Source organism: Polypterus senegalus, chromosome 9 (assembly GCF_016835505.1).
Source record: "Polypterus senegalus isolate Bchr_013 chromosome 9, ASM1683550v1, whole genome shotgun sequence".
Classification (NCBI taxonomy): domain Eukaryota; kingdom Metazoa; phylum Chordata; class Cladistia; order Polypteriformes; family Polypteridae; genus Polypterus; species Polypterus senegalus.
The window spans coordinates 135,785,328-135,799,927 of NC_053162.1; the positions used below are offsets into that span (position 1 = coordinate 135,785,328).

Consider the following 14,600-nt stretch of genomic DNA (forward strand, 5'->3'; position numbering starts at 1 on the left):
GAGGAAACCCAAGGTGTAGTCCCTGGGCACATTAGAGAAGTTACATCTCAGCTTATCTGAGAGAGTGGGTGGAAACTTCTCAGGAACAGCAGTATGTGGAACTCAGGTCTTCCCTGCTCAGGTTACTAGTGCTATGACTGTCACCAAGAAAAAAAAATATGAATAATAACCAACCTGGTAATCAGTACTTTATTTTTTAAGTAAGTGATGCTTATATCAGTGGCGACACCGCTATGTGGCTCATGTAGGCCTATGCCAGCCCACTTTGCTCATTAGCATACTCTATTTTGTACCTTAGCTTTTTCGAATTTTTTTCTTTTTTATAAATGAAAAATAGCATATGCAGCATAAATGCATTTTAATATACAGGGCTTCCCAAAAGTAGGCTTACAGTTGTTCGTATGGAAATAGATGTGTAGGTTATGATTATTACAATAGCTTTATTCACTCAATAGCTTTAAGAAGAAGACAAATAATACAATAATTAATAAATAAATAATAAGACAAAGATAAACTGTGTTTTGTGTACTCACAGCTGTAAATCTACTTTGGTCTACCCCTGTACATCTCCCTTGATTGAAATATTAATTAAATGTAAATCTAAACACCAAATTTGCCATTGTTACGAGTGTATATATTAAAACAAACAGCGCGGGATTGAAAAAACTATTTATTACACCTTAGATTTTGTTATAATGGAATTGGACCACAGTGCGGCCTTTAAACACGTGCATCTGAAAAAGCTGACTGTGGAATGTCAAACCCGATGGCAGCTTCTTTTTTCTTGTTGTAAGCATCAATGTCAGTGAGAAGTTCCAACTTTTTTTTGTAAATTATTTGCTGCCATCAGTACTGAAGGCAATATGGAGAAGGGGGGTGCCCATCATTGTCCGGAGCGCATGCCTCTTGAGTTAGCAAAATGACTCCCCTCAGTTTCCATATCATGGACGGGGATGGGGGTGTGGCAGTTTACAATGCGTGTCCCTTAACTTTCATGAATGGTGCCAACGTAAATGGTGCCCACCAAGGTTGCCTTATGGATTGACTCGCTCTCTCTTACTGCCAGCTGTTATTTTATGAGCCATTTTTTTATCCTGGGAAATGTATACATAAAAAAATCATGATAACAGTTTAAGAAAATGAAGGTCACATTTTTTAAAAACACATTCAAATGCAACAATTTTTTTCTTAAAAAGATTATGATGTGCTGATGATCACGTGGTAAAATCTCAGCAGACTTATGAAATACGTTGGAAACAGGTCAAGTAGCATAAACATGAGGTACAGTAAGTTCAGCAGTCAGTACTTTTGCTGAAGGGCAAACCAAACATTAATCCTCAATCTGGTCAGTCTCCTGGTAGCAGGGGACTTCTAGGGTTCTGTAAATACAACTGAAGTTGAATTTGATTGACAGTTATCTTTAACCCAGAGCCGCTCACAATGTCTCCGGTCTGCAGAAACTCTTCTTAAGCTCTGCTCTGCTGTCTCTGGCTGCAGACACAATCCAATTGGCTGTTCAGCGGAGCTCCTGAATCACGATTTGTGGGCCAAGGCCAGAAGAAATAATGCATGTTTTACTGATTTTATTTTTGTATGAAAAATGACTTAGTTGTAATGAACTATCCAGATAAAACAAACTTTACTGTTAAGAATTTTTTTTTAACATTTATTCTATAGTAAATTGGCCCAGACCAAAAAAAAAAAAATTGTTAAAGCAAGGATTTTGTTAAAACAAAGTTTGTTCTAATGGAATTTGATCTGTACGTGGATGGCAGTTTTACAGTGTACATCTACTCAATAAAGCTTAGAAAGTAAGATTTCAAATTTTTCCAATCACAGCCACTCAAAACATCTGATGACAACACAAGCCTAGCAGCTAGTAACTTACTGAATTTACTAGTTCTGTAGCTAGGTCCCGTTGGAGAGAAATGTGAACAAGGCAAGACTAATGTGAACAATGCCTTGACAGACAACACTTTATGTTTTATTAGCGAAAGCAAAGAAACATAGCTGCAAAACGTTCTAGGGTCTATTGTCGGCACTGAAAATTTCAGTACCATAATGGCAAGTGAAAACCCCACTGCTAGCTGGGCTAACTTTAGCAATAGGTTTGCTACCAACACTTCTATTGAGTGTGCTGGACAAACACTCTACCGCCAAATGTCAATGGATTGGCTAAGGTCACTAAATTTGTCTAAAGTTAACAAACCACATTCTCAATTGCTGCTAAATTTTCCAGCAGGTATATAGGTGCACAGCTTTGTACGTGGCTGGAATACTGGACATTCAAAAATGTGATTTTGACATTTTGGTGATAATCTAATCAAGGAAAAATGCATTTATAGATTTAGAAACTTGAAGCGCACGCATTAGGCATATTTAAAATATGAGTCAAATAAAATTCACAGGGCAGCAGTTTGTAAATACAGAAATGACATAATTACAATTACAATTATACAGTAATACATAATTTTGTCAAAATTAATAATGAATATTATTTGGGGTGATTGTGTATTGTGATGGACTGGTATTGGCTATGTATTATCAAAATGTAGGTAGTTAGCTTATTTCACCATTTGTAAGTGGATTTAAATTAGTATTAACACAAATCATTCAATAAATCATGCAAAAAATAAAAACTGATGACCCCATTTACAGTGACATGGCTGAAATTCTATTTTTTTTAATGAATGTGTATTAACAATAATAAAAATAACATTGGCACCATCCTCTTTTGAAATCCTGGTGCTGCCCTTATGTACTAGCTGTGCTACCCACCTAAGACGTCAGTGTTAAGATTTGCTGTGCATCACCTATTGAAATGTATTTTGCAAAACATGTAGTAATAAAATGCATTGCATTTTTAATTCCTACAGAGGGCGCATCACCAACATCTGTAGTAATAGCATTACTACAAACATCTGCTATGTGCCATCTGTTGGAATAACTAATGCAATACTTATGTCTCTGTTTTATGCCATTTGCTCTGGGATTCATAGTAATAAAACACATTATTACAAATATTTGTTATGCACCATCACTTGAAATGACAAATGCAATGTATATGTCTCTGTTATATGCCATTTATTATGGAGATTAATAAAAGCAGTATTAATGTTTTTGATACACCATCTTTTGGAATGACAAATACAATGTGTTTTATTAGTACAAATGTATGTGATGTGCCACCTGTTGGAGTGATCATGATGTAGTAACCAGACAGACACACAAATACAGAGACACGCAGACGCTTACTTTTGTTAAGGTGGATTAAGTGTGGTCAAGGATTTACCAAAATAAATTTGAACAGACCCAGATGTTTATCTGTCATAATCTGGTGTTTGAAAATCATAATTTTAGTCTTTTTTGTGGGATCCTGAAGTTATGGAGGGTTTTAAAGCTCTCCTACTTTTCCTAAAATATGGCGTTTATTTTCAACATCAATAAATGAAAGGTTTACCTTACATAACAATAAAATGTTTTTTTTTTCCTTCAAAGGATTTTCTCGAAAAAGAAGCCACTCTGAAAAGAAACAACAAATATCTCAATGTCACCTCAGCAAGGAGTAACATCCTGCCTCTCTATACACAAGTCCTGATTATCTCCTCTCAGTGTCCTTCTAGACAAAGGGCCGAAAGCGAGCAACCAGAGCAAGTTCTGCGAGATGGATATGGTGGCAACAATGAAGAATATAACAGTTACCCGACTAATAGTCTATTTGATGAGCCTCTTGACCAGAAGTGCTCTTATCATACAGATGGATTTTCTGACTTGTCTAAGGTGTATTGTGACAAACACGACTCTGAAAGATCAGCAGTGTCTAAAGGATATGACAGTAAACAATGTCTTTTTGGGAGTGATCTAGAACTGAAAATGGAGGGTGATCTGGAAAATTACTTTCAAGGTTCACAGCCTCAGTCCAAGAATCCAGAAGACACTAAAAATACAGACCTGCAGAAAGATGTTCCGCTTTCTTCTGTGAATGTTTTCACTGATGAGGGGGAAAAGCTTTACCTGTGTGACAGACATTCTTTAAGCAATGATTTATCCAAGTTACCACTCGTTGAACCTTACAGCACATACAAGGAAGAATGTCATAATCTGATGGTATCTAGAGATTTACTTCCCAGAACTTTCTCAGAGGAGGATTTTGACTATCAGAAGTCATACCAGGATCTCTCCTCAGGATACAGGGACTGCTCTGATTTGTTAAATCCTGATGCTTTTGCTGGGCTGGCAATGTATACAGGGACTAAAAATGAGCCTTCTTATGGTGGATATGAGAGTCGTCCTAGCCCCTTTGTGTCCTGACAAACATTAGGAATAATGTCAAGAGATTTGTGGCTTCCAATTTCCTCTCCTTTAGGAGAAAATCAAGAAACAGCAAACTGCTTTAACAAGAGCTTAAGTAAAAGATTATTTTTACATTTGGAAGAGCGACTCTTGTTTCTAAAGCTCAAGGCATACATACTCTGATCATAATGTTTTTACCTTAGTACTGATGAGGTCAGTGACAACTCTGAAATAGCAGGGGTCACACAGGTTAGATGATTTTAACAATAATATTCTGGAAATGTCAAACTGCTTCTTTTTGAAATTGTCAGAAAGTATATCTTAAAGAATTAGCAAGTTTCTTCAACAGTGATGGTTTCCAGGGACAGGGAGATCCCAGTGCCTTGAGGTATTTGTTCCATCCAGTTTCATATACTGTTAATGATTTTATTGTTTAATTGGTGGTTTGTTTCTTTTCTTCTTCGTCTTCTTCTTCATCATCTTTTCTCACTTCTGTTTGGGCTTGACCCACCTTCTCGAAACAGCTTGGCTCTGCACCTTCTCGTCTCTCAATCCCTTTTCCTTCAGATCTTCTTTAACTTTACCAATCTACCTCCACTTTGGCCCTCCCTTGGTTTCTCTTCTCCTATATTTCCATTCCTATCACTATCTTGCCCACATATTCATTGTCTCTCTCCATTAAATGTCCATACCTTTTCAGTCTACCTTCCTGTACTTTCTTAGATATCTCTCCCACTTTTGTTGTACCTCTGATTGTCTCATTTCTTATTCCATCCTTTTTAGTAACTCCACACATCCATCTCAAGCTGTAGTGAGAGGTTTGCATTCATTAGAAATTTAGAAATACAGTAGTTGCATTTTTGCTTCCATAATAGTATACTAATAATGACAATTAACAATTGAGCAAAGTAGACACAGGACTGGGGTCTCACAGGACTGGAATTGGAAATCATTACCCTAAAATTTAGCATTCATTGCTAGAAGATGAAGAACATCTAATTTTCAGGACACACCATTTCCTTTTTAAATTCAGCTAGGCAGCCAATGTTTATAGTGTAAAATGGTGCAAACCTTAAAACTCTATCTGTATCTCCAATTTGGGAGATAAAATGTCTCATTTCAAAATTACAGACATTTGTGGGCCAAATCCCGAATAATATGGGTACAAGACAACAGCAGCAGCCCCTGCCCGTGTTTGAAGACATCAGGGAAAAACCTCTGCAGCTTTCCATTAACTTCAAAAAATAATGCAATACCTCGTCTTATCTTAATTATTTATTTTTCATTTTTGACTGCTCTTTGACTTGTTTAGAAAGAATATGCTGTATATTTTTATAGTAAATGAGTATAGTAAATGAGAACAAACTCACCTCATTTGTGTGTCTTTCTTCTAAAAATGCTAGGATGGTTCATTTCAGCTGAACTAAATCAAAACTTAAAATAAAAGCAAACAATCTGGTCATCATGAGTTTTACCTTGTGGAGAGTCGATCTCCTTACCAAAGCCCAAAAACTAGTGTTCCCACATGGGAAATTGATTAGACACTGTTTTGGTTTTTTTTTTCTCTCTCTATTGAGCAGGGCCTTAGTGAATCTTTTCAGTCAGGCTGCCACATGTACTCTTTTCTGTCCTCTTTATAGAAATTTGTACGTTTATTAGTGTACATCAAGCATTGGGGTCTACGACCCTGAGACGTGACTATAAAATGTCACAAATAGGAGAGTGAAATTCCACGACAGTGCATTATAAGAAAGGGATAACTTGTTATGTTGCAGCCGCGGTTTGTTCCCTCACATACTGTATGTTTATTTTCTATTCTATTGTTATTTTTGTTGTTTTTGAGATATCATTTTTCATATGTTTTTGTTAATATATAAATGATGTTAATATTATTTTTATTTATTGTTTAGTATTTATGTATTGTGTGTTTAGTGTGGTGCCCCAGGAGGCGGGGCCGCCCTGACCCCTCACCTCTAATGGGACCATACGCAGTGGTGATATTCAGATAGACGCTCCTGCATCAGTTCAGTGGTTGTGCAGGAAAATGATGGATTGTAGTTTTTGAAAGTACATTTCTTGATTTTCTGGTTATATTGGATTTAGTTGCTTTGACTTTGGATTATGAGTGTTGAATAATGGATTGGACTTGTTAGCCTTGGGTTGCCTTTTTTAGGGATTTTTTTTTACACCCGCTTTATTTATGTGCTTCTGTTTTGTTTATATAAATAAAGTCTTTACTTGTACAGATGAATCATTTGCCTTTTCTCTCAAGCCAAAGGTTTTTTTTTTTGTTTGCACTATCCCTCGAAGGGCATTTTTGTGCATTTTGAATATTTAAAGAATTTTTTTGAACTTTGAAAACCCTGTGCCCTATTTTGGGCCTGTGCAGCTGAAGCCTACATGTTGGGTTTGGGTGTAGGCTGCCCTGGGTGAGGCCTACAGTAGCTGTAGTCAGGTGAGTGAAGGTCTTGAGCCCATATTTATCAAGCATCTCTTAGTAGGAAAGTAGTCCTAACTGGTTCAAAAATCACTGGGTGATGCAAATTTGGTCCTGTTATCACAAGTGGGAGTAAAGCATTTTATCAATTTTTGTAATTTAGGAAACTATTCCTAACTTCTCCAGGATTTAGAAGAGCTGTCCTAACTCACTAGGAGCAACCAGAAGATGACATTCAGTATGCATATTCTGGGAAAGGTTGAATGTTTTGGAAATGCTGAACAACAATGAACTCATACAATGATATTGCTTTGACAGAGGCGGAATAATATTCATCTTGTACATCAAATGATTGCTCCCATCTATGCAATGAAGCCATGCTTTTTCAGCTGAAATGAAAGTGTTGGTAACATTACAATTTTTTGCCGCAGGAAAAATACAGCTTTGCATTATCAATCATTTAAGCATGTCACAACCAAACATTTCTCGAATTTTGTACCAAACATTGAATGTTATATAATGTGTGAGGTAATACTTAGGTGTACACATTTTCCTACCATTCCTCATGAAGTAATGTTAAAGCAAGCTACAGTCTTGCAAATTCCTGATTTTCCTGGAGTTTTTGATGTGATTGATAGCATATGAAGATCAAGTGTGGATGAGCATACATATGTGAATCGCAAGCGATATCACAGTATCAACATGCACGTGAACATGGATGCAAACTTTATTATATTATCCTGAACATAGGAGACTGGATAGGAGATTGACAGAAAAATGTCACACACATATCCTGAGCTTTTCATTCCATGAAGCTCTGGAAGGTTCATGTTATACTTTAGACACTTGGGAAAGTTCACGAAGGAAGACACAGACTGCCAGGGCATTGAATAAATAAAGACTTGTGATAGCCAGACACATCATGTGACTCTGGAAGATGACCGGGAACACCTGAAGAGCAAACATGGCTTCAGTAACAGTCAAGAATAACTGTGGCAGGTTTCAGTAACTTTTAACTTTATGAGACACTTTAACTTTATGAGGCACTTCCAATGGCCATAACAGCGGGAAGGTGTTTCTTCTAAAGGTATTACGGTGGATGATTCATTGCTCAATAACTGGGGATATATCAATTATTGGTGTTTCATCTCATTTGCCGTGTGTCTTGGTCTTTCCATCTCAGTGCTCATTATTGTATTATTCTTGATGTTGTTGCAAGTGGCCTTGTTCAACGCATGACTCTAGCATACCTCATGAGAGTGGCATTAACCTTTTATTTGAATATAATCAGGTCACTTTTGGTATTATTATTTATTATTATCTTTGTGTTGAAGCCTTAGATTGCAAAGGAAACTGCAAAACATCATAATGAGTGCCATTTTGTAGTTGGAGTGCCATAAAATCATGATGTCATTCCTTTTCAAATGTGAACTTCTCCTCCTATCTGTGAGCAAGTGTAGGACACTCCATAAATACTTCTCCTGTGTTACTTTGGAGTAGGACAAATTCTTGTCTTCGTCAGACTTTTAGTGCAGTTCCTAGGAGCAATTCTGGTACATATGAGCACTGGTCTGGTTTTGCTCTCTTTCTGAGGCCTACCACCCCTTTTCACCATCTTATATGTGGTGTTTATCACTACATAACTGTGCCATGTCAAAGATAAATAGCTGTGCTAGTCTGTGGGCTTTAAGAATTGAAAAATGCAATGTGTGTTTTCTTCAAATATTCTGGTTTCATCTCACATGCCAAAGATGAGAATGTTATGTTAAAGTGTGAATTAAAATTCTTCCATTATGAAAGTTGCTTAATCTATGCTGTTTTTACTAGATGCAGTGGTGATGTTCTCTGGCTTCCCAAAACTGAAAGGATGTTTGATTTAATATTCTTTGCTGTTGACTATAAAATGATTTAAAAATATATTGGTTGATTGCTAGACAGGATCATCAAAGTGCTAAACTGACCAGTTAACATGGATTAGACTCTCAATGATTATTACTCGGTCAATTTCAGAAAGAGAAAAGCGCTATATAAATGTAATGAATTATTATTATTATTATTATTGTTATTTTCTTTATCAGTAATCTTATGTGGAGCTGCTTTTTTTTTTAAAAAAAAATGCTGGTGTGGAGACCACCCAGTCCTCATTTTGGAAGTGATCTCAAACAATATGTCACTGAGTCTGGGAGGCAGTTGGCTTTAGCCCAGCTGACCTATCCATACCCTGTAAATATAAATTTAACAACGATGTTGAAGCAGCTGACACATCAAATTCTTCTGGTGTACACTGTGTGGAACATTTGGCAGCTCTGTAAAAGAAAATTGTACAGAATTCTTAAATAGTTTCTCATATAAAATGTGGAACTAGCTGGTTTGCCACACAGGTGATAATAGAATCCTAGAGGGCTACAATAGAGACATGGGGGCTAATGAGGACTTTTTCTTTTTTAGTTTACTGATCCTGTCAAAAGTTTTGATAGCCACTGCTGTCCCTATGGGACTTTGTAGGCGACATCAGACCTTACAAGTCAAGTTACTGAAGACTTAAATATGGAATTGAAATAGTGGGGTTACTGTAACTTTTTTTGTACTAAATATTATTTTCAAGTATATTATTACCTGACAAAAAAGAGAAGCTGGATAGAAAAAATATTAATTTAATGCATAATATTAACATATTAGATATAGATACAGCATATAATTTTTTTGTTTTACAAAACATGGTCTTATATCACAAATTCAAATGCACATAGACAATCCAACAGACAAGTCAGCCCTTGGTCCTGCTCAAGAGTCTGAAGACTGTAGTGTGTGCAATGTGCAGACTTCACCTCACATTCCTCCGCTGCTTTGTGTTGTTGGTCAGCACATTTAAGTAAGACCAGCATATGGTAACCCCTTTAATTTAAACTAGCCAACCCACGGCGTACCATACGCCGCATAATCAGGCCGGTTTTTTAATGATTTTTAAGCACAGAGAGAAAATTAACATTTGAAAAATCGGTAATGTAATAAATCAGCAAGAAAAGTAACATTGTAACAATGCACGGAACAAACCAACACACAATCGTCCATGACTGATATCTCCTCGCGCCTTCTCCTGCCAGATGGAGGGATGGGGGTGCATGGCGCGGAGTGTGGAACGGGAGGAAAGGAGAATGACGTCCATTCAGCTCCATCCGTCATGCTAGTCTGCTGATTTCTCGTTCAGTATGCACTGCCCGCTCATGTGCCCACCTCCAACTCGTCACTTGAGTCGTCGTCTTTAAACGGTCCAGATGTACGTGTGACTGACGTAGACTTTTCATTGCTCTGTGTGGTTTTGGCTGCTATTCTATATATAATCTACCAAGACACCCGACCATGGTAGTAGCGAGGTAGGAGGGGGGTGTGCACAAAGGGTAGGGACGTAATGAGTGGGAGCGTATGAGTCACATTTAGTGGGAATTCCACGGCTTGCAGCCCGAAAGGGGTTCAACGGCTTACCCACGCCTCTCTGCGCTGGGTAGACACACGGTCAATGTCATGCATAATTATTTACTGAATGCTAAACGATTCTGGAAAGACACGGATGTCTAAAACGGGTTGGTGTGAGAATACAACAGTAAGTGAATGAAAAGATGGAACTCTGGAGAGAGCAAAATACAACACAATAGTGAACTCGCGGCATAACAAACGCCGCGTGGCTCAGACGTGCATGTGGACTTTTACCACAGACCAAAGGGACTAACTGGGTGGTCGGTGAGTTTTTGTGTCCAGGCAAATGGGCAGGCAGTGTGAATGCCTAGAGAGCGAGGGTAGACGCCGGCCGGTGAAAAAGGAGCATTGGTGGGCAGGAAAACGTCTTTCGTGTTCCTGCAGGAGCATCTAAGAAGACGCATGTTTGTCGCGGAAGCGAATAGCTGTATGTAGCGTGTAAAACAGTTTGCAATGGTGCACGCGGTTGTGCGTCGTAACTGAAAAGTTGGTTTTTAAAGACTGCTTACTTCATTGTGCTTTAACCTCAGTTGTAAAGGATTGTTTTAAGGATCCCATGCGATACTTCTCGCAAACCGTTTCACACGCTGCATATGGCGATTCACCTCCACGAGAAACATGCCTCTATGAACAGTCAACGTAGCTCAGAGGTGCATGACATGCACATGACATTAACCTGACCTGCACTGCATGTGGCCTCTACGACAGACGAATATAAATGACGCCATTTTTTCTGTGTCGTCGCGTCCGAGTTGGTGGGCGTGGCCCTGCGAGTTGTCGTTGTATCCAATGGTCTTGGAGTTGGTGGGCGTGGCTCTTTCCTGCGTGCGCCATAAGTTTCTCACTTGTCGGCGGCTTAGTGAATCCATGCCCCTTCCGGCGTGCTTTCCATGTTTGTCTTGCCTTAGTGAATTATATATATAGATATACATATGTAGATAGTGTTCATAGCAGAGCACAAATGGTGAACCAACACTTTGGGGGTGACAAAAGAAGTCAATGTGAAGTGTGTGCCAGCTTCTAAAACAACATGTCTTTCCACACCTTTACAAGTTCCTGCCTGTTTTGACAGGAGATCTTTGTGAAGGCTCCTCCAACCTTCTATTAATCACAGAAGTTTGTAGCCCCCAGACCCGCTATTAAGTGTTCTCACAAACCCTTGCTGTACTTGCATATATAATCATTGTGACTTATACTAAATAAAAGCTGTCTGGGTTTCTAGAAACGTTCTGAGCTGTGGCACAGAGGATTCCCTGAAGTTTACGTACTTTTGTGTGTTAATTCTGTGTGAAGTCTGGCTTCTTCCCACTGTCCAAAAACATGCGTTTAAGTTGGCAGGTATCCATCAAATGTCACCTCAAAACTTGAAATAATAACGTATTTATTTATTCCAAACTCTGGTGGTTTCTCAGTCATTTTCATGAGTGTTGAATGACAAGTTGTTCCTCCTGGTGGTGGGATTTTTCATGACTTTTCATGCGGTTCCCACTTTAAGGTGACAGATGCTAATTTTACAGCAGATTAGTTGAATGTAGGGAACTATCCTGGAATGCCAGAAACAGAAACGAGGCAGTCGGAGCCACTGTGTGTTTTCAAAGTGATAGACTGGCGTTTCCATTAGCTTTTAAAGGACGGGAGCAGCAGAAATAGTTTGATGAATTGAAGCATACATTGTAGGGCATTGATTTTAAATCACAATTGCTGATTCAACTCCTACAGCTGACTTATTGACCATTCTTGGATCATGGCTAAGCCGAACCTTTAATCTGGCTGGTACTAACAATATAAATGAAAACATTTCTTAAGTGTATTTTACATAATTTACATTAATAATAAGGACTATTATGTCAGTTATTTCTGAGGTAGTTTTACTAATAGATGTTGATTCCTTCTGCTGCTGGCTACTACAACTTAAAGATTACATAGTTTTGCCCTTAGGAGCCACAGAAGAAGCTCTAGAGAAAGCACATCGCCAGTATATTTGATGTTCCTTGGTAAAATCAAGCCTAGTCTTTCATGTAAAATAATTCCAACAAGGAAACATAAAGCTAAGCTTCAACACTAAACATTATACTCCCTGTGGTCTGTTTGTTAAAGGTAATAAATGTGTAGGGCATTGCAACAAGGAGACAAACTGCAAGGTTCTTTGCTATGGCACTCTGCTGACCTTGTTGGATTGGAGGTGCCTTTCAATGGCTACATGGCTGATCCTCTCCTGTTGATGAGGCACAACATGGAACCTCAGACGAAGTGGTAGAGCAACAGTGTGTATAAAGGAGGTAGATCATAAGGCTGAAACTCTATAAATACAGCCACCGTATGAGTTAAAGATGTTAGCTGCAGTCTACTTAAACCAGGATGAAAAGAAACCACCGCCCTTTTCCCCTTCTGTTCCTCGGAATGATCTCCTGCTGTGTGTGGAGTTGCTTCTCCTTATCGATGCCTGACGCTCTTTTTCTCTTTCATCCTCTCGTTGGTTTTGGACCTGTTGGCTAATCACCAGCTGCATATCCTCCTGCAAGAGAGAATGACACAAAGGTGACAGTGATCTGCACACCACGGACTGGGGACATCCTGTACTGAGCCTGCTGCTCACAATGGTGTAATATATTTTTATGCATTCATTTTTTGGAAGCAGTCTTTTTTTCTGTTTACATATTATGGAAGAGGTTCAGGTTGGGATTGGGGCTACAAACAGTTTAATGTTGTTTAGGATAAGAGCAGGCCCATCAAATGCCCTGACAACTCTACCTCCACTGGCAACTTTGCCACAGGGTCCGCTGGCATCGGAAACACTACCAAGGTGCCTAATCCCCAAACCTTACTTATGATACCACCTACTGAGCACTAAGTTACCCCTAGACACCATGGGGCAGTAGACTTATTAACTAACAGGGTTCTCTAATCCTACATCAATAGGCAAATTGTCATAAGGAGGTGGTAGCAATAATCACTCCATGAACTGGTATGTGATGGATGAACACTTAAGAGTGTTAAAGAGTTCTCCTAGTGCGATAGATGGCAGCCAAGTGGCACAGTGTACTACACATGGTCCTCTGCTACTTGCTTGAATGGACAGATGACCTGGGGCTCACCTTAGCCTTTATTAAAATACTGGGGCTCACTATGGGGAGGTTTTCTTTATTCCATTGTAACACTCTAATTGCATTTTGTGTATAGGTTTCCATTTATTTAATATATTACACCTTCTTTTTTTGTTTTGCACAAGGGCTTCCTGCATTATGTTGCTGCTGGAGCAAAGGAGATTCCCTTTGGAAATTAATTTCTGTCTATCTACAGGGGCATGCAAAAGTATTCAATCCCCTTGATATTATGATAGTCATCTGAATGACACAAGATTTGTACACATACTGTAAATATGTGTACAAATCTTTTGTCCTGCAGAAAATTATGATGACTTTCAAGGGAATTGAATAATTTTGCACACTACTACCTTTTTAGCAGACTTGAAGCAGATTTGCTCCATTGACTGTAGGCTCTTGACAAGTCGTTCACTTACTAGGTTTATGTTCTAGTATTGAACACAGACATACTCATACACAAAGTTCTTCTAAATTTTTCTTGCTATTAGAAACACTGTCATTATTCCAGCCTTAAGAAATACTGGGCTCAGCACTTTTGTCTAGATTTATGAGCTGTACCTTTTCAAGATGAATATGTATCTACATCCATATCTTTATATATTGTGACCTGGCCAGGACGCCAGTAGAATGGAAGGACAACATTGCTGAGACAATACCTTCCCTTTTGACACTCAAGGGCAGCCCTCCTGGACGACTGTGGCATCACAGATTCCTGCAGGGCACATTGGCAGTTAGAGTTTGGTGCAGCCCTGTTGGGTTCCCTGGGGGCTGGCAGGGGTAGCTTCAGGGCTTTATAGTGAACTTCTACCATACCTGGGAGTGATTCCAGGTAATACTGATGAGCCACCTGGAACACTCCCAGGACCTGTCTAAAAGGAGCTGCCTCGCTCCATTCGTGGAAGGCAGAGTCAGGAGGAGGTGGATGAAGCTTGTCTGTGAGGGACTAGAAGAAGAAGGACTGAAGAAAAGAGAGGAATAAAAGAACTGAGACTTGTAATGTGGTGCATTGTGCTGTGCTCTGGGGATCGAAAAAGCAGTCCCCTCTGTAAATAAACCATTTGGGCTGTGTGACATCTTGTGTCTGCCTGTCTTTGTCCAGTTAGGGTGTCTGTATTGACCCCGGTGGTTCACAATATATATATATATAATAAAATGTCTGTATGTTCCTTCTGCACTTCTAGAGCCTTTGACCAATCTCGACCAAGTTTTGTATAATTACTCTCTAGGACCACATGGACAAGATTGGCTACCATGAAACCTGGAACTGGACACACCTTCGCTCGATTTCATTC

The 14,600-nt window shown here is 38.9% G+C and overlaps 2 protein-coding genes across 4 annotated transcripts in view; one reads left to right on the top strand and one right to left on the bottom strand.

Moving 5' to 3' along the window:
• Nucleotides 1-6,144, top strand: part of LOC120535835 — a 69,237-nt gene extending 63,093 nt beyond the window's left edge. The window contains exon 7 of the mRNA XM_039763945.1: nt 3,499-6,144. Coding sequence (XP_039619879.1) covers nt 3,499-4,311 — 813 coding nt within the window. The 3' untranslated portion in view covers nt 4,312-6,144. The remainder of the gene's footprint in view (nt 1-3,498) is intronic.
• A 5,424-nt stretch (nt 6,145-11,568) lies between these two features.
• Nucleotides 11,569-14,600, bottom strand: part of bicdl2 (BICD family like cargo adaptor 2) — a 30,186-nt gene continuing 27,154 nt past the window's right edge. For all 3 annotated transcript variants that reach the window (XM_039763947.1, XM_039763946.1, XM_039763948.1), the window contains exon 10: nt 11,569-12,719. In XM_039763947.1, the coding sequence (XP_039619881.1) occupies nt 12,549-12,719 (171 nt within the window). In that variant the 3' untranslated portion in view covers nt 11,569-12,548. The remainder of the gene's footprint in view (nt 12,720-14,600) is intronic.